Raw genomic sequence first — 26,981 nt, forward strand, 5'->3', positions numbered from 1 at the left:
AACCTACAACAAATAAAATATAAAGTGTCATCTTATAAGTTCTACAACATCAAACATGGATAAATCGTACAATAAAAAATTAGAGAAAATGTCTTTATTATTTTTAATTATCCAGAATCATTTATTTTTAATTATCCAAAATCATTTATGCATAACTAAAATATCATGTCTTATAAAAATATGGAAATAAATTAAAAAGCAAATATCTTAAAAAGCAAGTTAATAAAATAAATAAATCCACCTAATTATGAATTTATCTAAATTGATTAATTCAGATTTGTTACTCTTATCCATCATCGATATTTTCCATGATGTATAAACAGTAGAAGAGACCGCTACAAAACATTAGACTTGAACTGAATTTTCCAAGAGTGTGAAAAACTCTTGCAAATTTAAATAGAAAAATGATATAATGACATCCAAAAAATATAACTTATCTCACAACCTTACGTGGTAGTAAAAATTTTATTTTATTTTTTTAAATAAACCATAAATTTAAACAAAAACTTGATTTTAAATTCATCTTCAATTATATCTTTTTCAATTCGTTTTCTTCTTCCTCAACTTACACACTTCATTTGGTGTAGGTTGAGAAGAAGACAGAAATTTGGAGAAGATGCACATATGGATTAAAAATCAAACTTTTGTTTAAATTTAGAGTTTATTTAAGAAAATAAAATAAAATGCTCAACCACGTAGGATTATGAGAGAGGATGTCAATATATATTTTCCATTTAAATATCCTGTCCATTTCTTTACCCTTTAAAATTACAGAAATACCCATAAAATTGACACCGTGTCAGAGGAGTGTCCTGCACTTTTCTGGTGTCAATATAGCACGTGTCAATATAGCACTACTCTTCTATATTTGCGTGGCCCTCACTCTCTAAGCATGTGTATATAAGGACACAGCATCTGGTGAAGGAATCCATTTTTAAGCACAGAAGCTACCTTCACTCCCACCATGGTTCTCCAACGCATTCTCCTCGTCACGTTCCCTTCACAAGGTCACATAAACCCTGCTCTTCAGTTCGCCAAGCGACTCATTTCCATGGGCGCACATGTCACTCTTCTCGTTACTCTCCACCTCTACCGTCGCATTACCAAAAAAATCACCATCCCCGGCCTCTACGTCCTCCCCTTCTCCGACGGCTTCGACGCCGGCTTCTTCCCTGTCAACAACACCGCCGCAGATTACCACCTCTACTTGTCCGAGCTCCAGCGCCGCTCCTCGGATTTCGTGTCAGAACTCATAGTCTCCACCACCGCCGAGGGAAACCCTTTCACGCAAGTAGTCTACACCCTCCTCGTTCCCTGGGTGGCTGACGTGGCACGAAGCTTCAATCTTCCCACTGCGTTGCTCTGGATCGAAACCGCCACGGTGCTGGACATTCTCTACTACTACTTTCACGGCTACGCTGATTACATCAACGAAGAAACCATGGCTGAAGCTTCGTGTTCCATAACGCTTCCAGGGTTACCGTTTTCTCTTTCCCAGCGAGATATACCTTCGTTTTTGTTGCAGTGGAAACCGACCATGTTGTCTTTTACTTTCCCAGCGTTTGAGGAACAGATTCTGCAGCTTGACCGAGAAATAAACCCGACAGTGCTGGTGAACACGTTTGAAGCATTGGAATCCGCGGCGCTGAGGGCCGTTGATGGGATCAACATGATTCCCATAGGGCCGTTGATTCCTTCTGCTTTCTTAGACGGGAGAGACCCTAGTGATTCTTGCTTCGGTGGAGACATTTTCCCTTTGTCAAATGATTATGTTACGTGGCTTGATTCGAAGGAGGAGAAGTCGGTGGTTTACGTGTCCTTTGGGAGCTATCTAGAGCTAAGTAAACGACAAATGGAGGAAATTGCACGAGCGTTATTTGATTGTGGACGTCCATTCTTGTGGGTCATAAGAGGAAAGGAGAATGAAGAAGAGGTATTGGAATTGGGAATGGAATTGGAAAAAAAGGGGAAGATAGTGACGTGGTGCTCTCAAGTGGAGGTTCTGTCACATGGTTCTGTGGGTTGTTTTGTGACGCACTGTGGGTGGAATTCGACGATGGAAAGCCTTGTTTCTGGGGTTCCAATGGTGGCGTTTCCGCAGTGGACAGATCAGATGACTAATGCAAAGCTTGTAGAAGATGTGTGGAAGATTGGGGTGAGGGTGGACCATGATGTTAATGAAGATGGGATTGTGGAAGGGAAGAAGATTAAGAGATGTTTGGATGTGGTTATGGGGAGTGGAGACAAAGCTTGTGAGTTGAGAAAGAATTCACAGAAATGGATGGGTTTGGCTAGGGACGCTGCCATGGAAGGTGGCTCTTCGGAAAACAACCTCAGGGCTTTTGTTCATCATGTCGGAGATAAATTTACGCATACTCAGGTCACTCCAAACTGACTGGGTGTCTTCTAATGCGTTATGCATAAGGGTTAAGTTTGAAAGATAAAATGTTTGATTAATGAATAAAACCCTACCAAAAATATCATTTACTTTACAATTTCGCTTAATTAATTAGAAATTTAAAATTTTATTTATCTTCACGCTTCATTTTAGTTTCTATATTTAATTTCAATATTTATTAAACAAGTGTAATTTGGATGCGTCTATTAAATTCATTTTAACTTTGAAAAGGTGTTACTTGTTAAAATATTTTTTTTTCTTCCTCCACCATATAGTTGAAAAAACAAAATTCAAGTTTTAAATTATCAAGTACAATTAAAAACACAAACTTTAAATTTTAAAGTTAGTTATCTAATTTTATTTGAAATTGCACAAATAGGATTATATTTTTGTGCGATGTTTTATTTTCTAGGAAATATGCAAAATGAATATTTTATGGGAGATGGAGAGAGTGGTGGAAGGTGGAGAAAAGTGGAAGAAAAAAAAGAAAAGAAATTAGGATAATGATATTTTGACTACTAAATTTTGATAATTTTATCTTATAATATGATGTGTCATCTTTTAAGTGATTTTGGAAGATTGAAAATGAACAAAATAAAAAATGAAAAACCACTTAAAAAATAACACCTAAAGTTGTAAGAAAAAGTTGTCAAAATTTAGTAGTCAAAAGATAATTTTCCAAAAAATTACTACAAGTTCCAAGATAGAGAATGAATCAAAATTTTGATATGTAACACTTCTAAACTATATTAACAATAATTGAACAGAATGATCAAATTAACTCTATTTAATATTAGAATTCAATATAGTAAAAGAAAATATAAAGACCAAATGAATCATAAACCTAGAATTTTATATTTCACTAGTTAAAATAAATATGAAATAAAATAATAATAATTATGCTGTTAAATAGAAATATAAAAATATATAATATAGTCTAAAACCCTAAATGGAATAGTATTTATAGAATAAAGCATCCTTACATACGAGCATGCGAAGCTTTCGTTACTCTTTTTCTTAGGCTTTTATTCTATTTTCCACTTTAGGTGGTGGATAGAATGGACGAGAATAAAATCCAAAGCTTTAAAAACACGTAGCTGGTTTTTCAATTTATTTATTCTCTGTTTCTTTCAACAAAACTAACATACTACTCTAAAAAAGGTGTTACGGTGGTACAACTTTGGACGGAATGATAAGACTTGTCGTATGTCGTTGTCGTGTTGTTTTTTTTTTTTATTGAAAAATAATTTTTTACTGAATTTTGACAATTTTCTCTTACAATATTAAGTGTTAATTTTTTATTTTTAATTGATTTTTATTTATTTTTTTTCGATATTTCAAAACCACTTAAGAAATAATACCTTATATTGTAAAAGAAAATTGTCAAAATTTAGTAGTCAAAATATCATTGGATTTTTTTATTTTATTTCTCCCAAACTACATTACCTTCCTTCACTTCTTTCTTCCACCATGAAGTTGAAAAAAATATTGAGATTCTAAATTATCATAACATAAGTGTAATTAAGAAAACAAATTTAAAATTTTAAAGTTTGTGATCTTGCTATAATGCTATGTTGTGTTGTAGGGAGTACCTCTACCACCACCACATGCACATGCGAACCCCACCACTAATTGCAGCCACAAAGACAACCTATAAAAGAGAAGCAGCAGCTGCAACAAAGTCCAAAATGAGAACCGGTTTTCATGCACATCCAGCCATCACAAACTTTGAAAAAAAATGAATCTTACCTCACCAACACACCAATGTAGCTGCACACACAAACCAATCACACGAACAAGCACAGGCGCAAAACCAATCTTCATAGAGCAATACTCAGTGGACCACACGTTCTCGCATATGAACAAGAACCCAACTTCTGCATATTCAGCCCTTTCTAATGGCATATTAAATTATGCAGCTAACCCCTCCATGCTCAAAAACTCAAGTTCTGCATCACGAATCTACACTGTGGCGCATGGGTTCAGAACCTCATCAGGAATCTGTACTGTTTGTCATCAGGAATCTCGGCATGCATGAGTGCAAAAGTATTGGTTTTTTGACAAAGATGTAGTTGAAAAAGTTGACAAAGTTACCAGATAACGTAACTTTTTTTATTTTTTAATGAAAGTTAAGATAATAAAATAATAAAATTTTAGGATTTTTTTACGAAAAATAGTTATTTGTCAAAAAAACTTTGTCGATGTATCATCTCCTTTTTTAATGAGTAGGATGTCAATAACAGATATAATAGTAGTTCTTTTGATTAAACTAGTGTATATCCGTGCTTACGCACGGGTGGTGTGTTTTTTCTTTTCCTTTTAATTTTGTATTTGTAAAATAAATAAATATTAGTTATATTTTGAGTAAATGATTATTTTATATATGTTATTATACAATATTAGTTATATTAGTTATATTTTGTGTTTGTTGTTGTAATTTTTTTCGGTGATGTAGTTATTGTTTTGCTTTCACGTTGTTTTGTGGTGCAGTCCTTTCTCACATGGTTAAGGTTTGGTGCAGTGCTTTTCTTCAATAGTATATACTTTTATATCGTGTTAGGTGGTTGAGGGCTCAGGGGTGCAACCAAAAAGCTGAACCATGGTCATAGTTGTAATAGGGCCGTGGGAATAAGTCATGGGTTTACTCATGTTGGGGTTTGAATATATTCATTCTATGGTGTTAGTTAGCTTTTTGATAAGTTTTTGGTATTTTTTTTCACTTTAAATGTTAGGCATTAGTAGTAGAAATGGTCCATTTACCTTTCTGGTTCACTCTTTAAACTTGGTTGCAGGCCATAGAATTTTGGTTTCTTTCCATTAGTATGTAATACATTGTAATTTGGTGGGTTCACGTCATATTGTAATAAAAAATTATCTAAAAAATTATCAAAATTTAGTTGTTTAAATATTGCATAAACTTTTATTTCTTATGTAAGTTTTTTTTAAGTTTTTTTTAAGTTGAATGAGATGATGTTTCCTTTCCTTCGTGATGCAAGCACGTGTTTCATGGCTAATCAGTGCATGAGTTAGGTTGTTATAGATATATGTGTGTTAAAACAATTAAGGCTTGGATGGGACATGTCACATGTGGTGGGGTCGGCGTGTTCTTTATTTTTTCCTCGGTGACTGCTTTACTTCGGATTTAGCTTATATTTTAGATTTAATTATTAGGATGATATTCATTTTAATATATGAAATTTGTTTTTTAAAAAATATTAATTACATTTTAATTTTTGAAAAAAAATTTTATTTATGTTTTTTTCAGATGGAGTTGACTAATGTCATTAGTCAACATACCACGTGTCAGTATGTGTTTTTTTTTTTTTAATTTTTTTTTAATTTTTTGAAAAAAAAAATGTCACATGTCAGGTCCTTGTGTGTGACACGTGACATTGCAATACCACATCAGTATCAAATGTTATTGTCTTAATTTTGATTTAGTCCCTATAGATGTCTTTTTGTTTCAATTTAATACCTACTTATGTGTATCTAATTCAATTTTGTCTCAAATTTTTTAATAAGTAAAATATTTTTCTAATCCACTTTTTATAAGATTAAAACTAATGAAGTATAAATATTTTTACAAAATTAAGTACTAATATTTATATTGTTTCTCTCAATTTCAGACCAAGTTTATTATTTGTATAAATATTTTACTAATATTTTTTTATTAAAAATGACTTTTTAACATATTACTTTATTAATTACTTTTTTATTAAGTACTTATGTTTTGTTAATTATTATTTTTTTTCCAAAATAGAACAATATGGTCTCTTACTAATTTTAAACCAAAATTTCTATTTGTCTGAATGTTATACTAATTTTTTTATTAAAAATGACTTAATAAAATGACTTTTACCACTAAATTTTAATATAAATATCAAATACTTGATTTTTGTAAAAAAATTATACTTAATTAATTTTAATTTTATAAAAAATAGATTTTAATTACTAAAAAAAATTAGGTCAAGATTGAATGAGATACATATAAGTAGGTACTAAATTGAAACAAAAAGACATATATGGGGATTAAATCGAAATCAACACAATGACATCCGATAGTGACACTAACACATGGCATTGCAATGCCACGTGTCACACACAGGGACCTGCCACGTGGCATTTTTATTTTTATTTTCAAAAAAAATTTAAAAATTTTAAAAAAAAATTAAAAAAAATTAGATAAAAATTCAAAAAAATCATAGACTAACACGTGACACGTTGACTAACGGCGTTAATCAACTCCATCTGAAAGGGACCTAAAAGCACTTTTTCAAAAGTTGGAATGCAATTGACACTTTTTTAAAAGCGGGTACCAAATTGACACATTTGTACTAAAGTGAGTATCATTCGAGTAATTAAACCTATATTTTACTAATGGCATATTGTGGTATTTGGGAGAGGCCTACAGTGGTAAGAAAAGGTAATTGTGTCATTTTTAAAAAAAAAATTGTGAGTGAATGTTTTTGTTTGGTTAAGCATCTAAGGTATTAAAACTTTATAGATTTAATGAAACAAATCACGTTAAAAGTTTGGTTGGTGTAATTTCTTTTTGAATGGTATTTTAGAGTAAGGCTCGCGGATTGAAAGAAAAACATATAAGAAATTAATGAGCAGTGCAATCAGAGTGTAACTTTTAGACCTTTAAATGAAGGTGATAAAACATGGGTTTTTTTGGGACATTTTAGTTCGGTGCAGTCACATGTTTGATATTTTACTTTATAGCTCTTGATGCATGTTATAGGTTTGTTAGTTGAGTATTATTTAATAATGTTTTATTTTGTTTGGTTTTATTTATATATCATTAATTATGGTTAGCTTATTCTTATTGGTTTGTCTGTTGTTTGTGTGTGTGTGCGATGATCGTATGGCGCGTGTGTTATACGGGAGCAGATGATATTACAAATGATTCTGACGTGGAGTAGACGGATGAGAGAAAGGGGTGAACTCGGGATTTATGTTCATTTTTATTAAGTTGTTAAATTATGTATTAAAGATAGCTTCAATTGGTAGTAATAGTTGTGTAAATAAATGATCTAATTATGTTGTGACAGTCAAAGCTATAATGGTCTAATTATGTCCATCATTTTGTCATTGGTGTAAAATATTACCAAATTCTTTAACATGTTATTATTATTTATCATTAAGGAAACCTCAAAAACTTATTAACCGAGATTCATAATTAGCCATATTTTCACTTGCATATAATTGTCTCTCATAACTATGTAGATAACCATGTATAAAGTCACGAAATGGGTTGCTTCCCAAGATAACAAGCTTTTAGAGGTTTGTTTTACTTCCTGAACAATATAATTAACTACCTTATTATATTAGCACAACATTTTGAGTTGATATAATGAAACTCTAAATGATAGGTTGTTGCTATAAATAACTAAACTAGTTAAAGTTTAACCCATTGAAGTTCTTGATATACGAGCATATGAAGTGAAGGAAATTACTAATAACTTTTTTCAAGATGCTATGATTAGAGAGAGAGATCCTATTGGATGAAAGGAAATGAATATATAGGTGAATTCATATTTAATTGTTCACTCCTCTATATTCATGAGATACAACATCCATATCATGTACTAATAATCTGTGTGTATATATTACCACATCATTTTCTAAAGAATTTATAGCATACATACACCATAGTCATTCAATATACTTATAAAACCAACATCATGTGTAATTTCTCACCTTATGAGGAGCCTACATGTTTCTTTTCTTGAATGTGGAAGGAGATTGAACATGCTCTACTAGAGGTAGTTATCAACAATCCTAATATTTTTGCGTTTGAATACCATTTTGCTATTGATTTTCTTATTTGTCAAGTTTGTTATTTCTAGGATTATACTACTTTTCCTTATATAATGTGATGGAAGTTGTGGTATATTTGAAAATTTAAAGTTTTGGAGGGTTTTTTTTTTTCTTTTGAATTTTTCATATCCAGATTTGACCTTTAGAGCATTTTGAATGTTTTGAATCTTAACAAAAATTTAACATCAATTTAACGAAAATGACCAAATTGAATCATTTTATAAAATTAGAAGACTAAATTGAACCAAATAAAAACTAGGGATCTAATTGAATTTTTTATAAGAATTAGAGGACTAAAAGAGTATTTTAACCCTATCTATATTTGAATGTGCTTCTATTTACAAAGTTTAACATAAACTTCATATTGTTTTTTATCTTGTACGGGATAACATTTCCTAACATGCATACATTTTACTTTATCAACGATTCGTTCATACAAATTTCATTTTAACACAATTTATAACTCAAAACTCTAATTCTAAATTTTAATCATATATTTACAGCACATCACTAATGAATTATTATGTCAATTTTATAATTTTGCACAAACAAATCCATATCCAAATCTTATTTTTGAATCTTAATATTACAATTGAAATAATAATAATAATAATATCTCTGATTTCATATGTCAATACTTTTCAAGATATCTATGTCTTACAAGTTATCTATATGTAAATGTGTTTGTAATTACCAATTATAACATCAACTCAACTCCGTATTATTTTTATGTCGTATGAGATCATTTTTCACAATATGCATACATTTTACTTTATCAACAACCCGTGCATACACATTTCATTTTAATATAATTTATAACTTAAAACTCTAATTATAAATTTTAATAATATATTTATTACACATCATTAATCAATTTTTATGTCAATTTTATAATTTAGCACAAACAAAATTCAGATTCAAATGTTATTTTTGAATCTTAATATTACCATTGAAAAAAATTATTAATATTTTTGACTTATTGCAATACCTTTATTTATTTATTTATATATATATATATATATACTACAAAAAAGATTAATTTTAATGGAGATTTATTAACGGAGGTTATAAAACCTCCGGTAATTTTTACACATAGTGAAGCTTTTCTAAACCTTTGATAAATACTAGAGGTTTTATGATGAACCCCAGGAAAAATTCCCTCCACATTTTTTTTCCATATCCTTTTTATATATTTTTTTAAAAACCCTTTTATCATTTCTTACGTTCGAAAAAACGGACACAGACACAATATACCAACGTTCGAAAAACTCACCTAATTCACTTTGTTCGTACGTTCAAAATCCACTTTCCTCAAACTTCACCTGGCTACGTTTTCCTCAATCTCACTCTCAATCTCAATCTCAATAAAACCAGTTGCATTTGCAGTTGCTTCCTTGCTTCCGAAGGATTTGCTCACGATTTCGTTCAAATTGCACCTTGCTTCCAAACGGTAATGGTGTTCCCTTTCTTTTCTTTAGGTTTTCAAATTTTTTCATTTTGTGGTTAAATTCTGACTTTGAAATCCTTAATGCTTGTTTTTGTTCAGAGATTCAATTATAGGTGCCGCGTTTTCTGAAATCCAAAGTGTGTCTTTGTTGCTCGTTCAGTAGCTTTGCATCTCCAAAGGTGGTCGACATCTTTGTTCCTGAAAGCAAACTGTGCTTAAGAAACAACACAGTGCTCATGCTTATCAAAATTCAGAGTTGGCTACATCAGCCAAAGGTATGGAGATTTGTGTGTTTTTCTTCCTCTATTGTTGGACTTGTCTGTTATGCCTTCAACTTCTTTTTCAATCGTTTAATTGGAAATTGGAGTTGGTGGAAGTTCTTTCTTTACATTAGTTTCTTAATCTCCCTTTCCACCTTGTTTGCAAAGACATGGGAGTACTTCAATTCTCGCTGTTTGGAAGCTCACATAGCGTTTTCTACTTTGTTGGTCACCACTGTATACTCTTTTTTCCTTGATAAATATGTGAAAGAGAAACCAAATGTATATAGTCTTGTTTCGAGTGTTGCATTTGTTATCATGTCTCTAGGCTTGTCTAGGCTGAGTCATTTAGGATTTAAGGTTGATCTTCTGTACTTTTTTTGTGAACTTTTGACTGTACAACTCATGAAAATAAAATTATGGTTAGTCATTGTTGGAGGAGCTTTCAATTATTCCCTCATCCTTCTTCGTTCCAATTTGGATCATCAAACAAGAAGTAGGTATTACACACTATTTTGTATTTTAATGTTGAGTTAAAATTGGGTTAATTTAGTTTTCAAATGTACACATAAGGTAACTAAAGGTAAGCCATTAGGACTAAGGTATTGAACTTTGATATGGAATATTCTCTGGATGAACACCAATATATATCCTTCTAGGAAACATCACATGTTGGAACCAAATACAAATGTAATTTGTCATTGTGTTGTGTGAACATCCTTTTTACCGTAATTCCAAAGCAAGAGATGAGTTATAAGCAAATCCCTGTTTTTGTGTATCTATTACAAATTGGTAATGGGTCCTGACTTTATGTTTGAATGCTAGATGCAATCATGGGTTTTTATTTTTGTATTACGAATACTCTGATGAAAGAAGCCACATGAATTAGTTTAGACTCTAGGATTGACAAACTTGATGGCATATGTTCCACAACAATGTTATTTTACATGTTACTAGTCTCCTAGTTACTATGATTTTCCAAGACAGAAACATGTTTAATTAGGATTATAATATATAAAGGAATTTAAGCCTGAGGGTTATCAGAAAGATTGATTAAAAACAATTGAAGTTTTTCATCTATTTTCTATTCATTGTGGTTAGAAGAATGTCCCTATTTAGGCTGGCTTCAAATCCCTTTAAACCCATCAACTACTTTTGTATCACTCTCGAGTTATACTATTTAGTATAGCTATAAGGATACAGAAGAAAAAATAATGTCATGTGCAGTTCTAATCCTACTTAAATTATATGATCTGAGTATATATATATATATATATATATATATATATATATATATATATATATATATATATATATATATATATATATATATATATAATAGTAATTATCGAGCTGTATCATATAAACACCAGAATCGCATACAGGTAAAACATTGATATGTAGAAGTCTTTTACAGTCATATATACTTGAATCTTGTTTTGGTAACAGAGTTGCCAAGTGGTTCGATACAACTATAGATACTGAATATTCCAATACACAATAAAAAGGCACTAAATAAAAGCTTAGAAAGAGCAAATTGTGTTTTGAACAGAGAAAATTTGCTTCTTACAATACTAAATTAAGCAATGGTATCATGAAATCATCAAGATCCATGCATTCAAATACAAAACCACCCATTCTACATCAATCTTTTCTACGCTCAACAAACCACCCCTCATCAACTTAATGATGATGCATTGTTTTGGCCCTAATGGGTTAGTCCAACACTCCAATGTTCAAACTTTCTTTGCAATTTCTCCATTTTCTGAAATAGCACAGTAAGCTCTAATAATTCAGACTAACAAGTGCAATAATTAAGATGAACTGAATTGAGCCAGATGGCATTTGAAATGTCAAACGACTTGTACTATCCAAATTGTTTGAATTATTTGTCGTAGACCAATGGAAGATGTTTGAAGGGACCATCTTAGGGAAAATAGAATGAAGGATTGAGTAAGATGAGTGTATGGTATGTTGATGGGAAAATGCAGTGATTGTTTAATAACTAGTTAGATCGAGTCATACGAAGCACTTTCCTACAAGTAATAGCTCAATATTCCTAAAAGCTATTTTATCCTTGGTCAATAATCGACAACTACATTGAATTTCAAATTTATAAAGAATGAAATGAAGGAAAGTCCAAGATATATAAATAGAGACATAGAATTTAACAACGTAGTTTGTTCTATTTTCTGCAGTTGGTGAAATTGGTGGGGCACTGTTTGATCAAGTTTCTGTAGTGGCACAGAGTTTATATTTTTCATTTATTAATAGGACCATCTTTGGCATTAAGTACTGTATTGGAGTTTACAAGTCCAATGACCAACTTTTCTTTTCCTAGAGACAAATTTAGAAAACCAAAAAAAAAAAAAACTTTAGGCAACACAATATAGGAAGAATATATAGTAATGTATTGTCATAAGTGCTTAGTTAAGAACTTTTAAAATATTTAGTAATATTAATGCAATTTTTATATTTGAAACTATTATAGCATATTAAGAGTTACTTCCAGTCCATAATGTCTATAAATGTGTTGTAGAAAGTAAGAAAATAAATCATAAACAAAGATCAATTCATTCCCAAGTTATTTTCTTCTTACTAAAAAATTTCTACACAATTTGCATTAGCTACAATCATGATAAAACTTTATCATTCCTATTACATACCAAATCACCTCTAAAATACCACTACACACTATATGTGAGACTTATGAAAGTCAGTTCGTGATGTTAATGTATCTTTGTTTGATAGTTAACATAACTGATCAATCAAAATCTCGTTGAAAGGCAAAGACAACGAGCATTTCAATTTAGAAAGATCTCCAACCACTTCTTGCATTGATGGCCTAAAGTTTGGTTTGGAACACAAACATCTAAACATTATTGTTACCACAAGAATTATATCTTGTACATATTTTCTCAAGCCAGGAAGAGGAAGACATGAATCTAAGATGTCTATCAACAACATGTTTTGAGTAGTTGAGTTTGATAAAGATGAAATTAACTCTTCAGGATGTCTTCCCATTAATGTTTCCAAAGCCACCACTCCAAAACTATAAACGTCACATTTTTCTGTGACAGCTAATTGATAGGATAGGCAAGCTCTGCAATGCACCAATAAATCAAGACAAGTTAACTCAACTTCTTAAACTATATCATTAAATAAACTTTATGATGTCATTTATAATAATAAAATAGCACTTGACCTGGGGCAATGTAGCCATTTATAATAATAATAAATTAAAAAGATGAGATTCAGTGACATCACCCTCTAAAGAATTCTCATCCAAGTATAAAGACTCCAACTCAGATAGCATTGTGATGTTTTTTGGTATCTTGCCAATAATTTGGTTATATGATAAATCCAAATTTTGAAATATGTGTCTATTGCACAATGAAGAATTTTGAAAGAAATGAGAAATTTTATTCGACTTGTTATTTGAGAGGTATAAGGCCTGCAATCTGCACATGTTTCCAAAGAAAGATGGAATCTTGCCTTGTAATTTGTTTCTGGAGGCAGAAAAACTTTCAAGAGAGTTCATTACTTTTCCAAATCCATTTGGAATGGGACCTTCTAACATGTTGCCATAAAGGTTAAGGGTCTGAAGATTCTTTGTGCAGTTCATAAGCCAGTAAAACAAAGTAGATGATTTCAATAGATTTAAGGAGAGATCAAGTGTAACAAGAGAAGATGAATAATTAATTGTGGAACCCGAGGAAATAAGAAAACTTTGATCTGTAAGACTGCAGTTATACAGATAAAGCTCTCGTAGTTTGGAGGCAAAACTAAAATTGCCTTCAAATACTTTTGCTGTTAGATTATTCTAGGAGAGATCAAGAATATTAAGGGATGGAAAATTTGGGAAAAGAAAAGATGAAAATGCAATGTGATTTTCTCTTCACTCTGAAAAATCATCGAAAGTCAGGTTCAACCACAACCTCAGATGGAAGGGTCCATGTTTGTTTGTGTATATGACGATGGAGAAATCGCCAGTGACACTCAAACTGGTGTCTACTTTGCATCTGCAAAGACAATCATGATCCGCATCCATAGAGGTTTCGGCTAGTCCAAACTTATTCGCATAATAATGGACAAGGCAAATAGAGATCCAAGGGATGAAGTTCCACTTATTCACTTTAAATTTCCGACTAAAGTTTGTGGCCAACATGTGACATACACAACCACTCAAATCCAAGATGATGACGACTTGGATGGCGCTTTTGACATGATACAGGCCACCCCAACTGTTACATCTATTGAACTCTACACCACCTATAATTCAGGTACGAACCTTCTGAAAATATTTCTTTAACACATTTTGATGTGCATCATCCACATCCAAACACTGAACCGCAACAACAACTATTTGACCTTAACACTACCTACCTAGCGGATTGGGGAAATGATATACAGTCATATACCGAACTACTAACCGGTCCGTCTACCTCAAATATTTTTCAAACTCCTGCACATCACAACACCCAAAGGTTCTCACCTCCAGCTATCGTAGAAGTTGAAAACCTAGGTCTACCTACAACATCCTTAGACGCGTTTAGCGAAGATGAGGACAATATACTTTTTGATCAACATGATGACCATGACCAAAACCTAGATGTCCACCCCATACAATAACAACACCCTCACCCTCAGACACATGTCCCCTATAACCCACCACAACACTTCGAATTATATGAAGAATACAATTAGACCCCACACTAGGAATTCCCAAATGCATATGACCACCACACAATGTTGCATGACAACTTTGAGTACGATGTTGGTACACTGACCAAGAAATGAGGTTCCAAACAAAGGAACAACTTCTAGATGCTATAAATAGGTACCACATAACAAACCATTGCACCTACAAAACCACACACTCAAACAAATCAAGGTTGAGGGTGCAATGTGTGCAACACGTGTGTCCTTGGAAATGTCAAGCAATATTACGTACAAGGGACCAAGTGTGGAAAATTAGAAAGGTTGAAGGTGTGCACACATGTGCCACACAACTCATAACGCAAGACCACAGGCACTTGGGCTCAAGAATAATATCTCAACATGTAAGACAAATGGTGGAGTCAAACCCATCCACACCAATTGCAACAATAATTTCTTCCATCCAGACCTCTATGGGATATAACACAACCTACAGAAAGGCATAGTTGGCGAAACAACAATCAATTGAAGATGTGTACGGAAACTGAGAACAATCTTACAACCGATTGTCGTGCCTACTACAAGCCATGCAAACTTATTTGCCTGAGTTTGTATACAAGTTGAAAACCAGTCCAATTACAAATGGGGAGGAGGTCCTAGAAAACCAACAACACTTTCGAAGAGTGTTCTGGACATTCAAACCATGCATTGATGGCTTCCCATTTTGTAAACCAATAGTGCAAGTGGACGGAACCTTCCTTTACGGAAGGTATAGGGGCACCCTTCTAGTAGCTGTTGCACAAGATGGGAGAAATAACATTTTTCCCATTGCATTTGCTATAGTAGAGGGTGAAACCGCTGAAGCTTGGTTTTTTTTCCTTAAAAACCTAAGGACACACGTTACGTCTCAACAAAATTTATGCTTAATGTCAGACCGCCACAATTCAATCAGTGCAGCATTCAACAGACCCAGTAGTGGCTGGACTGAAGGGAACTGCGTGCAGGTGTTTTGTATTCGACACATTGCATAAAGTTTTACAAAAAGATTCAAGAATACAACTCTGAAAAAGGACCTCGTCAACATGGGTAAGTTATTAGATGTAAATTTCTTTTTTTCATTTTTTTGGCTGTTAATTTTCACACCCATTATTACAAAATAAAATCTTCTTATAATTATATTTGTAGCGTACGCATTGACGGAGCCACGATGTAACTACTACTACAACATCATTAGAGAAGACAACCCAGAAGCAGCAGCTTGGGTAGACCAAATTTCAAGGGAGCAGTGGTGTCTTGCATATGATCAAGGAAGAAGGTGGGGTCACGTAACAAATCTGGGTAAAGCAATAAATTTTGTCCTAAAGAAGACAAGGAATTTGCCAATTTCATCCATAGTATTGGCCACGTACACCAGGTGCAACACATACTTCACAAAAAGAGGTAGGCAAATAACTGCAATGGTCAGTGTTGGTCATGTGTACTCTGAATATGCGACCAACTTCCTACAAGATGCGGACTCCAAGTCAAACACGCGCCACGTCGTTGAATTTGATAAAAATACCACAAGATTTAGAGTGGAAGAGATGGTCAATCCCAGAGAAGTACGTCCTGCAGGAAAATTTGTAGTCAGATTAGATGAAAGGTGGTGCGATTGTGGAAAGTTTCAAAAAATACATCTACCATGTTCACATGTTATTGCAGCTTGCAAGCATGCACATCACGACTTCAGCATGTACATAAGTCCCCATTATAGGCTGGATGTCATCATGAAAGTATATAACAATTTATTTGGCGAGTTAAGACATGAAGAATATTGGCCACCATACCAAGGGCCACAAGTTTGGCCTCATCCTGCCACAAAAAGGAGCGAGAGGGGTCGTCCTAAATCAAGTAGAATTAGGACTGAGATGGACATTAACGAAGGAAGACAATCAAAAAAGTGTTCCTATTGTTGAACTGAAGGACACACAATAAATCATTGTCCTAATAACCCTGCACTTAGATGATTCACATCAAATCACTTAGTTTATGTTGTACTTTTAATTGTGTTCAATAAATTTGTACTTGATTGAATTCAATGATACATCTTTTCTTATTATCTTTTATTGTTACTTATTTTACATAAACCAAAAACAAATAACAAAATTATTTAAAATACAATAATGAAATGCTTTTAAATTATTTTAGTTATTTCTATCATTTTTAAAATATTTTTTACAAATTTTCAAAGTTTATAATATACATTTTTTTAAATTATTAAAAATTAAAAGATAACTGTAATTTCAATATTTATAAACATCTATTAAAAATAATTAATATTACACAAATTATAAAAAAATTAAATTAAATTGATTTTTATATTTTCAAATTGCACATAAAATAACTTACTACATAATATAAAATCTATATTTAAATCAACAAATTCAAAAAGAAATTTTTTTTTTCTTTCAAATAATACTTAAAATAACTAAAAACACGATACTACATCTATTTAAAAAAAATATATTTAACCTTTAATGTAACATTTTTACAAGAAGAAAACAAAAAATAACTCTTATATATATTTTATTAAAAAAGTTTAAAAATATTAATTCTAATTTATTTAAAAAAAAAACCAAGTTCAGAATTCGGATACCTAGGACCGAATTCTGACTTGTAATAAAAAGAAAAAAAAATATATCACAAGTAGGAATTCGACTGCCAGAGGATTGAATTCTCTACTAAAAATGAAAACTGTGCCATCCATATAAATTTAAGGTTTAATTATGTCTTTGGTTCCCATTTTGGAGTCAAAATCTCAAAATGGTATCCAAATTTTTAAAAGTCTCAAAATAGTCCCTTTTTTGTTGAAACGTCTCACGTTTTTACAAAATTGCTAATTTTTACAAAAGTTGGAACTAAATTGAGACAAATTAAAATAAAGAGACCAAATTGAGACTAAGAAAATGATACGTGACGTAATACTGACAAGTGTCACTGTCACATCACTCTGTCACTGCGACGTGGCACGATGACAGCTTGACACGTAGCAATTTTTTGATTTTTAAAAAAATTGAAAACAAAAATAAAAAATAAAAAAAAATTCAAAAAAACGAGGAACTGACACGTGACACCCCTCTAACGACGTCAACCTTGACTTAACGGAAGACGTTTCAACAAGAAAAAGATCATTTTAAAACTTTTAAAAATTTGGATACCATTTTAAGATTTTGACTCAAAAAATGAGAAAGAAAAAGCATAATTAAACCTAAATTTAATGTACAGTATTATTAAGTAAAAGAAAGTGGTGAACGGTACTTTTTGGGAAAAAAAAAAATCGTTCTCGATATGCTCCATGTTGCATATTTACTCTACCATCTCCTCGTCACTTTCTTCTTCTTCCTCAACACTTATAGCCTAGTCGAAACTCTATGAAACCTTGTCGCTGAAACGACGTCGGTTTGTGCAACATGGCTCAGAAGCCTCACCTTCTGCTCGAGGAGCTTGGATCTAAGCTCGAATATGCCCTCCTCTCGAGACGCTATCATCGAGCTCTTGCAGGTGTGTATCTCCGAGTTTATTGTTGCTTCGTTCCGTAATTGGTTTAGACCCGCTTCGCGAATTTTGTGTTTTTTTACGGAAATTTCGAACTCTTGTTTATTTTTTGGGGTTAGCGGTTGGCTATGGTCGTTAGTTTCTGTTTGGGGATTTCAGGTCAGGAAAAATGTGACTCTTATTCTTGGTTAAATTGATTTGTTTGTTGGAATGAGTGAATTGAGTCAAATGCGTGTATAGGTCTCCGTTTTTGTGGTTCTTCGTGTTGGTGGTTTGTAATTAGTTGAGGATTTAGGTTTTGGTAGTTGGTCTTTTAAAATTGAGAGGAAAAATTGGGATATTGAGTGTGTTTCATGCGAGACTTTGGTTATTTGAGGCGTGTTCCTAGAGTGGCTTTTGAGTCCGGTTAATTTGTGAATGGTTTTTGAACGGGATTTCGGTCTATCTTTCGGGTTTGTTAAGTTGGTTTTGTCTTGTACTGTAGTTAACTTTAATAAATCTGTAGATATTTTGGATGGATTAGTGGAAAAAGATGAAGCTACTGAATATGCAAATTTTCACAAAGATGGTGGGATTAGAAGTGAAAAAAAGAAGATGCTTATTCAAATTGCTTACTCACTGAGGCCAGGTTTATTCTAATTAACTTGATGGAATTTGGCATGTATGAATGAATTATGGTTCAATTTCCATTTTCAAGTGTATTTAAGGTTGAAAGTGTTATTTACTAGAGTGGGACTATGAGATAAATTAAGAAGGATACCCTCCTCCCCCACCACAAAGCATTGAATTAGGAAGATGTATTGTTGTACCTTATACAAGTCCAGTGACCAACACAGATGTAAGCTTTACGGGATGTGTTCTGATCTCTAGATCAGCTTCACCTGCTCTTTCTCCAAATTGCTGTCTTTTCGTCTTGTTTTATTTCCTCCTTATTTATGTTTTGTTTTGTGAATAGTACACAAGCCAAGTCTAACAAGATAAGCTCTTAGAGTTATTATATTTGTCTATCATGAATGAGATAGTCTTTAAAGAGGGGCTTCTTGTGATTTAGTATGTACATTGGTACTTCCTCAAACTCTGAAATGCCATGGAACTGCTTATAGGTTAAAAATTAGATAAAAGAAAATTTTGGAATTGCTGAGGCCATAATCCCGGATCTATGAGGCCAACTGAGGTAGATGGTAACCAACCAAGAAAGACTAAGATGCATCCAGAGCCGTTCACGTTCTTTAACCATGAGTTCTAAAACTCTGTGCGTAATATGAGTGTGTTGTATCTAATTATTTTGTTGATAGAAGAGTGTGATGATGCATTTCATTTCCCTTTAGCTAACAAATTGTTTTATTTAGCATATATTGTTGTATTGGTTATATTAATAGTTGTTGTATTGGTCATATATTAATAGTTGTTGCACTCCTAGAAATACTTATATATTGACTCACAAAATAGTAAAATTGTAACTGTATTTTAAAAGAAAATGCTATGTATTGGTCATTATCAGAACTTTATTTCAATTAAATGGATTTAGTTCTGTCATATTATTTTACTCATCATTCTTCAATGCAGATTTTCCTCCTAAAAGTGTTTAAGAACTTTGTAGCAGTGTGCTAATTACCATATAACATACATTTTAACAGTGGTAATCTGAACCACATTATACCATATAACATACACAGTCTACTTCAGACTCTCTTCCACAAAATTCTAAAAGCCCTGCCCAAGAATACTTGTTGGAGAATATGAATTAGATTTACTCTTTTCATTTCGTTGTGTTCGGTTTTAAAGTGTTTTGTGTGGAGTAGGGTTGTGGGATTTTGTGTATGACTGTGTTTAGTGCAGGATTTTCTTTGTATGTACGGGAAATAACAAAGAAAATGGGATTGTAGAACATATCCAATAAAATGGTTCCATTCTCTTTTGATAATCTTCAAATGAAGGATGAAGAAAAAAAGGATATACTTGAGGAGAGAGTTTTAAGAATTGGGACTCACCTGAGTGGTCGTAGCATCAAATCGTTAACAGTGAACTGATGACTTTTTTTGTCTTTATCATTTGTTGTTTCAATTGTACTTGTAAAACTTACCTTGATCTGGCATTATTTACTGTCATCGAGTTCATTATAGAAATACTCTGGCATGAATTATGTGAACATATATATATGTATGCCTTGTGCAGGCAAGGGCTGGGATAAGGGAGGTCCACTTTCTACCATTCAACTCTGTTGACAAGAGAATTGCTTTGACTTACATTGATGCAAATGAAAATTGGCACAGGTCAAGCAATGGTGCTCCTGAGCAGGTAACCTTGATCAGTTTGTTCATAATTTGAGACTTAAAGTTTGTCAATTGGTGCTAATGTATTTATTTTGGTAAACAGATTTACCTCTGGCTCTTTTTTTTACTTGACACATGGTTACTATTTGAATGATGGTCCAGGTAACGAACACGAGCAGATGCGATAGAAGTGGTGAGTTGACATGCTATATTCAAACTGCTTAGCATTTACAGGTTTTGAGGCCATGTTGATTTTATCAGTTTAGACTTTGTTTTGGCTGATTTTTTTCTTTCTCTCTATAAGTTAGGAAAACCAAGTAATGACACTGAAAATGTGTATTATTCTTAATTTCAAGATGCGTATTATTCTTATTTATAGATAGATAAATCAGTAACAAATTTAAAATGTTAAAAAAAGTCAATTCGTATCATTGTTTAATTGTTACGTGACAAGATAATTGTTAAAATTTATTTAAATGTTAGAAAATATATAACTAACAATTTTTTTAAAAGGTTAGTGAATGTATTGGTAACATTTTTCAAGTGTTAAAAAAAACTAAATTCACAATATGTTAGTAAAGATGCTAATCGGTAACATTTTAAAGGATGATGCTAATAATACATAAAAATGTTATTAAAACCTTTTGGTAATATGTATTATTCATAATATGTGTATAAATGTTACCTTTGCAAATCATAATACTTTTTTAAGCTTTAGCAACATTTTTTTTAATGTTATTGAAACGCATATATTTATTAATATTTATTAGTGTTCACTCACTAAATCGATAGTTAAAATATTACATATTAAATTAATGTTTTAGTGACCGAAAATATTTGATAATTAATTGCTATAATAAATTTATTTTACAAAATAAAATTTATTTTAATCGTTAAATCGGTAGTTAAAACATTATATTTAAGGATTAAAAATTTCTATGGCTATTTCAATCGCAATTGGAGACTGAATTATTTCGGTGACTAAAATGTATTTTTCTAATAGTGATATATATATATATATATATATATATATATATATATAATATTGAAATTTTAAAATATCATTACGACGGAACCTGTAAAAGTTGTCCTTTTAAACAGGTAGATCGCATATCTGTTTCCATGCTTCCACCACTGTGAAAACTATTAAAACAAGGAAACTGAAAGGAGTTAATTGTAATTTTCAAAAATAGAGTAGACTTGTGTAGCATTGACCAGAGCGAAGGTTGTTGGTTTAAACCAGCACGCGCATAATCTAACAACCACCACCTTTTGGTTCTCAATGTATAAATATTTTAATACTTATTGGTTCTTGGTTATTTTCCAGTACTACAACTTATTCGGCAGTCAATAACCACAAAGTTTGCGATTGCCATCATATGGCTGCTGAAGCTGATGCCCCTGCCATTCCTCTTCTTACGCCTTACAAAATGGGCAAATTCAATCTGTCTCATAGGTATTCCCACGCATCATGGTCTAAGAGTGATTTTTTTAAATTCAACATTTTAGATATTTTCTAATTTCAAGGGTTATTTTTATTTGTAAATTCAGAGTTGTTTTGGCACCCTTGACGAGACAGAGATCATACAATAACGTTCCTCAGCCTCATGCGATATTGTATTACTCTCAGAGAACTTCTCCAGGAGGACTTTTGATAAGTGAAGCTACTGGTGTCTCAGACACTGCTCAAGGGTAACTTATTTTTCAGTTATCTTTAATTGATGAATGAAAAAGAAAAAAAAAAGAAGATAGCTTTTAATGCAATTTTGTTACTTCTATTATCTATATGAAGATTGATACACACACCGGGTATATGGACAAAAGAGCAAGTTGAAGCATGGAAACCCATTGTGAATGCTGTTCATGCCAAAGGTGGTATATTCTTTTGCCAGATTTGGCACGTCGGGAGGGTCTCAAGTACAGGTCAAGTTCATTCCATGATCAAATTTAAATGCTCATTTCTATATTATCTTTGATTTAGACGCTCAATTATTACTACAGCTTTTCAGCCAAATGGGCAAGCCCCGATATCTTCCACCGACAAGCCACTGAAACAACAAACGGGAAGCAAGGGCGGCGAGGAAACACAATCGACAATACCAAGGAGGCTAAAGACAGAAGAAATTCCTGACGTTGTGAATGATTTCAGAGTCGCTGCAAGGAATGCTATTGAAGCTGGGTTTGATGGGGTTGAGATCCACGGTGCTCATGGGTATCTACTTGAGCAATTCATGAAAGACGCAGTGAATGATCGAAGTGATGAATATGGTGGATCACTTGAGAACCGTTGTCGATTCGCTTTGGAGGTGGTTGAAGGTGTTGTAAATGAGATAGGGGCAGAAAGAGTAGGGATAAGGCTATCGCCTTTCACACAACATGCAGAGTGTGAAGATTCGGACCCCATGGCATTGGGGGTATACATGGCTAGTGCCCTCAGTAAATATAATATTCTTTATTGCCACATTGTGGAGCCAAGAATGAAGACTGCGCTTGAAGTAGTTGAGTGCCCTCAGAGCCTTGTCCCAATAAGAAAGGCCTTCAATGGAAGTTTTATTGCAGCAGGAGGTTATAACAGAGAAGATGGCATCAATGCTGTGGCTGAAAATAAAACGGATCTTGTTGCTTATGGTCGGTTGTTCTTGGCTAATCCGGACTTACCAAAAAGATTTGGGCTAGATGCCCCTCTCAACAAATACATCCGTCAGAATTTCTACTCTCATCACCCAGTTATTGGTTACACTGACTATCCATTTCTTGAATGAAACCACTACCTACATCATTCTTTTATAAACCTCGCTTATCCCAATCTCTTTGTTGCTATTCAATGTTTCACATTTTTTTTACTCATTCTCCCTGTAACTTCTATATTATATCTTTTATTGATTTTCAATTGAATGGAAAATTAAAAAAAGTGTCTGAACAACTTTGAGATATTCATTTATGATCTTATAGTAAGTCAAAAATTAGTTAAAAATATATATAAATTATGTCTTGAGTATATAATATTTTATGCTCTTATTAATTTTTCATTAAAATTTTGATGTGTTATGATTGTAAGTCCAAGTCACATTCGTTAGTGTCATACACAAGCCAAATTGTCTATTTTGGAATTCGAAATTTTGTCTTGGTTTTTGTCTTTAAACTGATATTAGTCTCGTCTTCTAGGTGATATAAAACTATTTAGTGTACCAAAACAAAATTCTAGTTCATGTTCTATTCAACCCAATGATCCACAACAATTCAAAATTTTCTCAATTCATTTTAAAATCAACTCCTTTAATCATATAATTATTATAGACTTACTATGATTCATCTTTCATCCACAATCCATTTCAAAACATCACAATCAAATTAATTAAACTTATCATGTACTTAACATATTTTTACAAAGGTAATCATTTATCCACAACCTCAAATACATATTAATTGTAAACCCCCCTAGCCAAGTGACCCATCACAAGAAGCATGACCAAACATATTCAAAAGTAACTAGAGTCATTTATGCAAGGTGAAGCAAATTGGGTCATCATGGAGCATTTCTAGTAGTGTAAGATTTAGTGGACCTTGAATTGGGTCAAGTAGTATAGGATTTCCTATTTAGACCTTGTATCAAGGGTCAAGTAGTGTTGAGTATTTGGTCAACTTGGGTCAACAAAAGTCAACACTTATAATAGACCTTATTTTCCCTTATGACCTTGGTCGTCACCCTTAATACCCTAGAAGTAGAGTTCCTAGACTACTCTAAAATTCGACTACTACCCGACTAGGGATGAAAAAAAATACTCACTCGTAGATATCTACGAATAAAATTTGCGACGGGTAGTTAGTACTAGCAGGTATTTTAATACCCGCTTATAAACGAGTCAAGTGCGAGTATCATACTACCCGTACCTGCGGGTACCTGTTATCCGTAGAAAATTAAAAATAAAAGGTAATTTATATTTTATTAAGTTAAATTTAATTAAAATTATATTTTATTAGGTTAAATTTAATTAAAATTATATTTTATTAGGTTAAATTTAATTAAAATTAAAATTTATATTACATTATATTATATATATTTTTTAAAATTTTATTTTAAAAGATTATAAATAAATAAATAAATATATATATATATATATATATATATATATATATATATATATATATATATATATATATATATATATATATATATATATATATATATATATATATATATATATATTCGCCGATATATAGGTATCCACGGGTACCCGTGGGTTTTATAAAAATTTGTGGATATTTTTTAAATGGGAGGTTACGAGTAGTCACTATCCTATACCCGACCCTCCAGTAGCACCAATGTTAGATCCACTAACTGACATACCTAATAATTGAACTTTGAAAGAGACAGCGAGAATTTTCCAGAGAATTAAGAGTTGCATAAAAAATCATTGAGAAGTTGTATGCAAGCAATGACCAAGGATCCTCATTTATAAAGGGAAGGAAAAAAGTTTCAATTCCAACCCCAACCCAAACCTCAAAAAAGCCCACTAAGCACCACTCTTCAACTTCCCAACCCACCTCGATCCTAGAAAAAACCTTGACAGTTACCTAACCAGGTCACATCAGTCAGTCCCTACAACTTCCATGTCACATCAAACCTCTTCGTCGCTTATGCTCCTCGAGACTAGGGGATTGCTATACCTATAGGACCATACGACCAAGGAAATGCAAATTTTCTTTGCAAAAAAGCACACAAGTCGCGAAGTCAGCATCTGGGAACCTACATGGCCATTTTACAGTCTTTAACATGTAAACACATCAAGATTGCAGGGCTTGTAACATCCCATCAGGATATTACGAATTTTAATAAAATAAGGAAAAATAAATAATTAAACTGCATTTAATAATACCTCATTTCCCAAAAACACGGGAAATAAATCTTTTATTATAACCAGTATAATTCAAAATCATAATTATAATCCATAGTAAAACCTCCAAAGTTTGAGTAATAAAGGATTACAATTTATTTCCAAAAACATAAAATATATAAACACAAAACTCCCAATCTAGCCCACGCTCCGAGCCTAAGCCTCACTAGCTTCACCTGCAATATCATTTGCTCACGTGTACCGCGTACACGATCATCGCCAAACACAAGCGGATAGGGTGAGCTAAAAAGATAACACATAAGTATACACCAAACATATATATATATATATATATATATATATATATATATATATATATATATATATATATATATATATATATATAATAAAGTACATCAAAATAAAATCTCTTCTTTTATTCTCCATGGCCAGAACCATGTATAATCTCATTTCACCACCAAGGGACCTCCTCCGTCTTTATCACATGGCCACAACCATGTAATATCAATACACATCAAGGAAGACTTGTTCCCTTCCTTCCACATAGCCACAACCATGTAGTATCTGTGCACATCAAGGAGACTCGTTCCAGCTCTTCTAGATGGCCACAACCATGCTAGTAGTGTTCTACATCTTCTAGTGAGTATCTCAAGGCGTCTTGCTGCCACACCTATCGACCACAACCGATAGAGCACGTGCAAAAACCATGCTACGGATCACACACCGTAACGCCAGGTGGAGTTCCCAAATACGAACATAGTCCGTAACGTCCCAGGACTACCAAACTCATCATCGAATCACTGAGGAGGTCAATCCATCTGGACCCATCCGTACTGGCCACAACCAGCACACTCACACCGGCAACACTCGCCAACCCGAGCCAAAACTCAAAGGTTTCTCGTGTTCATCCGCTATCCCGAGCCACAACTTAAGGAAAGTCATTTCGGGCCACAACCCATAGAATGCCATGTGCTTAACCCCTATCCTGAGTCACAACTCAAGGATACGTTCCAGGCCACAACCCATGGAACACCAGCAAGCCCACCATCGAGATATCTTAGAAGCCTTATAGACCATGCATCACCATTCAAACTTCAATCAATCCAATACCGCAAAATTTATTGCCTTTAAACCCATCATCCATCCATCCTTGGCTTAAACTTCTAGCTCTCGCCTAAGCACTCCAATTCATCTCGCTTAGGCTAGGTTACCTCGCCTGAGCGAGCACCTCGCACAAAACCAGCCTCGAACCCTCGCTTAGGCGAGTTACACTCGCTTGGGCGAGATCACACTTCGCCCAAGAATCTCATCTCTCACCTAGGCTACGACTTAAGCCACCATCAGTATGTTCTTTGAATTCTCGCTTAGACTAGAGGCTCTCGCCTGAGCGAGACACTCTTTCGCTCAAAAGAATGGGATCCCGCCTGAGCGGGATGCCCAGCCAACTCACCCAACCCTCTCGAGTTCTCGCTTAGGCGAGACTCACTCGCCTAAGCGAGATGACCTTTTGCCCAAACCAAAAATCCTCTGCCTGAGCAATAGCCTCGAGCAGACAAGGGTTTACGAGTCCTTGCATATCTCGCCTAGGCGAGCTTGGCTCGCTTGAGCGAGACATGCAGACTCTGACACTATTTCACGCACACGAACCACAACAACATACCCAAATTCACACTCCAATTCATGCCAAACAATCCAAAATAATGCACCAAACATGTACACATAATTTAGAAC

At 33.1% G+C, this 26,981-nt stretch overlaps 2 protein-coding genes and 2 pseudogenes across 2 annotated transcripts; all 4 read left to right on the top strand.

Annotated features, from left to right (window-relative positions):
- The first annotated feature begins 936 nt into the window (after nt 1-936).
- Nucleotides 937-2,495, top strand: LOC114162158 (phloretin 4'-O-glucosyltransferase pseudogene; annotated as a pseudogene).
- A 7,367-nt stretch (nt 2,496-9,862) lies between these two features.
- LOC146888826 (uncharacterized) lies at nt 9,863-12,269 on the top strand. Its single transcript, XM_085666415.1, has 2 exons — nt 9,863-10,424; nt 12,127-12,269. The coding sequence occupies exons 1-2, from the start codon at nt 9,905-9,907 to the stop codon at nt 12,267-12,269; spliced, it is 663 nt and encodes a 220-aa protein (XP_085522541.1). The 5' UTR covers nt 9,863-9,904.
- A 2,455-nt stretch (nt 12,270-14,724) lies between these two features.
- LOC146888827 (uncharacterized) lies at nt 14,725-16,542 on the top strand (annotated as a pseudogene).
- A 1,355-nt stretch (nt 16,543-17,897) lies between these two features.
- On the top strand, nt 17,898-23,317 carry LOC114194308 (12-oxophytodienoate reductase 1-like). Its single transcript, XM_028084442.2, has 7 exons — nt 17,898-18,127; nt 20,297-20,419; nt 20,557-20,587; nt 21,722-21,850; nt 21,946-22,086; nt 22,187-22,317; nt 22,396-23,317. Exons 4-7 carry the CDS (start codon nt 21,774-21,776, stop codon nt 23,154-23,156), a joined length of 1,110 nt encoding a protein of 369 aa, XP_027940243.1. The 5' UTR covers nt 17,898-18,127; nt 20,297-20,419; nt 20,557-20,587; nt 21,722-21,773; the 3' UTR covers nt 23,157-23,317.
- Nucleotides 23,318-26,981: the final 3,664 nt, after the last annotated feature.

The sequence above is a fragment of the Vigna unguiculata genome, chromosome 1 (genome assembly GCF_037176805.1).
Source record: "Vigna unguiculata cultivar grain cowpea cultivar isolate G323 ecotype 2 chromosome 1, ASM3717680v1, whole genome shotgun sequence".
Taxonomy (NCBI): Eukaryota; Viridiplantae; Streptophyta; class Magnoliopsida; order Fabales; family Fabaceae; genus Vigna; species Vigna unguiculata.

Bases quoted from the DNA above. Each gene is read 5' to 3' on its own strand.
- LOC114194308 (XM_028084442.2), top strand. From the start codon at position 21,774: ATGGCTGCTGAAGCTGATGCCCCTGCCATTCCTCTTCTTACGCCTTAC. The intron at 21,851-21,945 runs GTATTCCCACGC...TTGTAAATTCAG, and splicing joins AAATTCAATCTGTCTCATAG to AGTTGTTTTGGCACCCTTGA. The intron at 22,318-22,395 runs GTCAAGTTCATT...TTATTACTACAG, and splicing joins CGGGAGGGTCTCAAGTACAG to CTTTTCAGCCAAATGGGCAA.
- LOC146888826 (XM_085666415.1), top strand. From the start codon at position 9,905: ATGCTTATCAAAATTCAGAGTTGGCTACATCAGCCAAAGGTATGGAGA. The intron at 10,425-12,126 runs GTAGGTATTACA...TATTTTCTGCAG, and splicing joins TTTGGATCATCAAACAAGAA to TTGGTGAAATTGGTGGGGCA.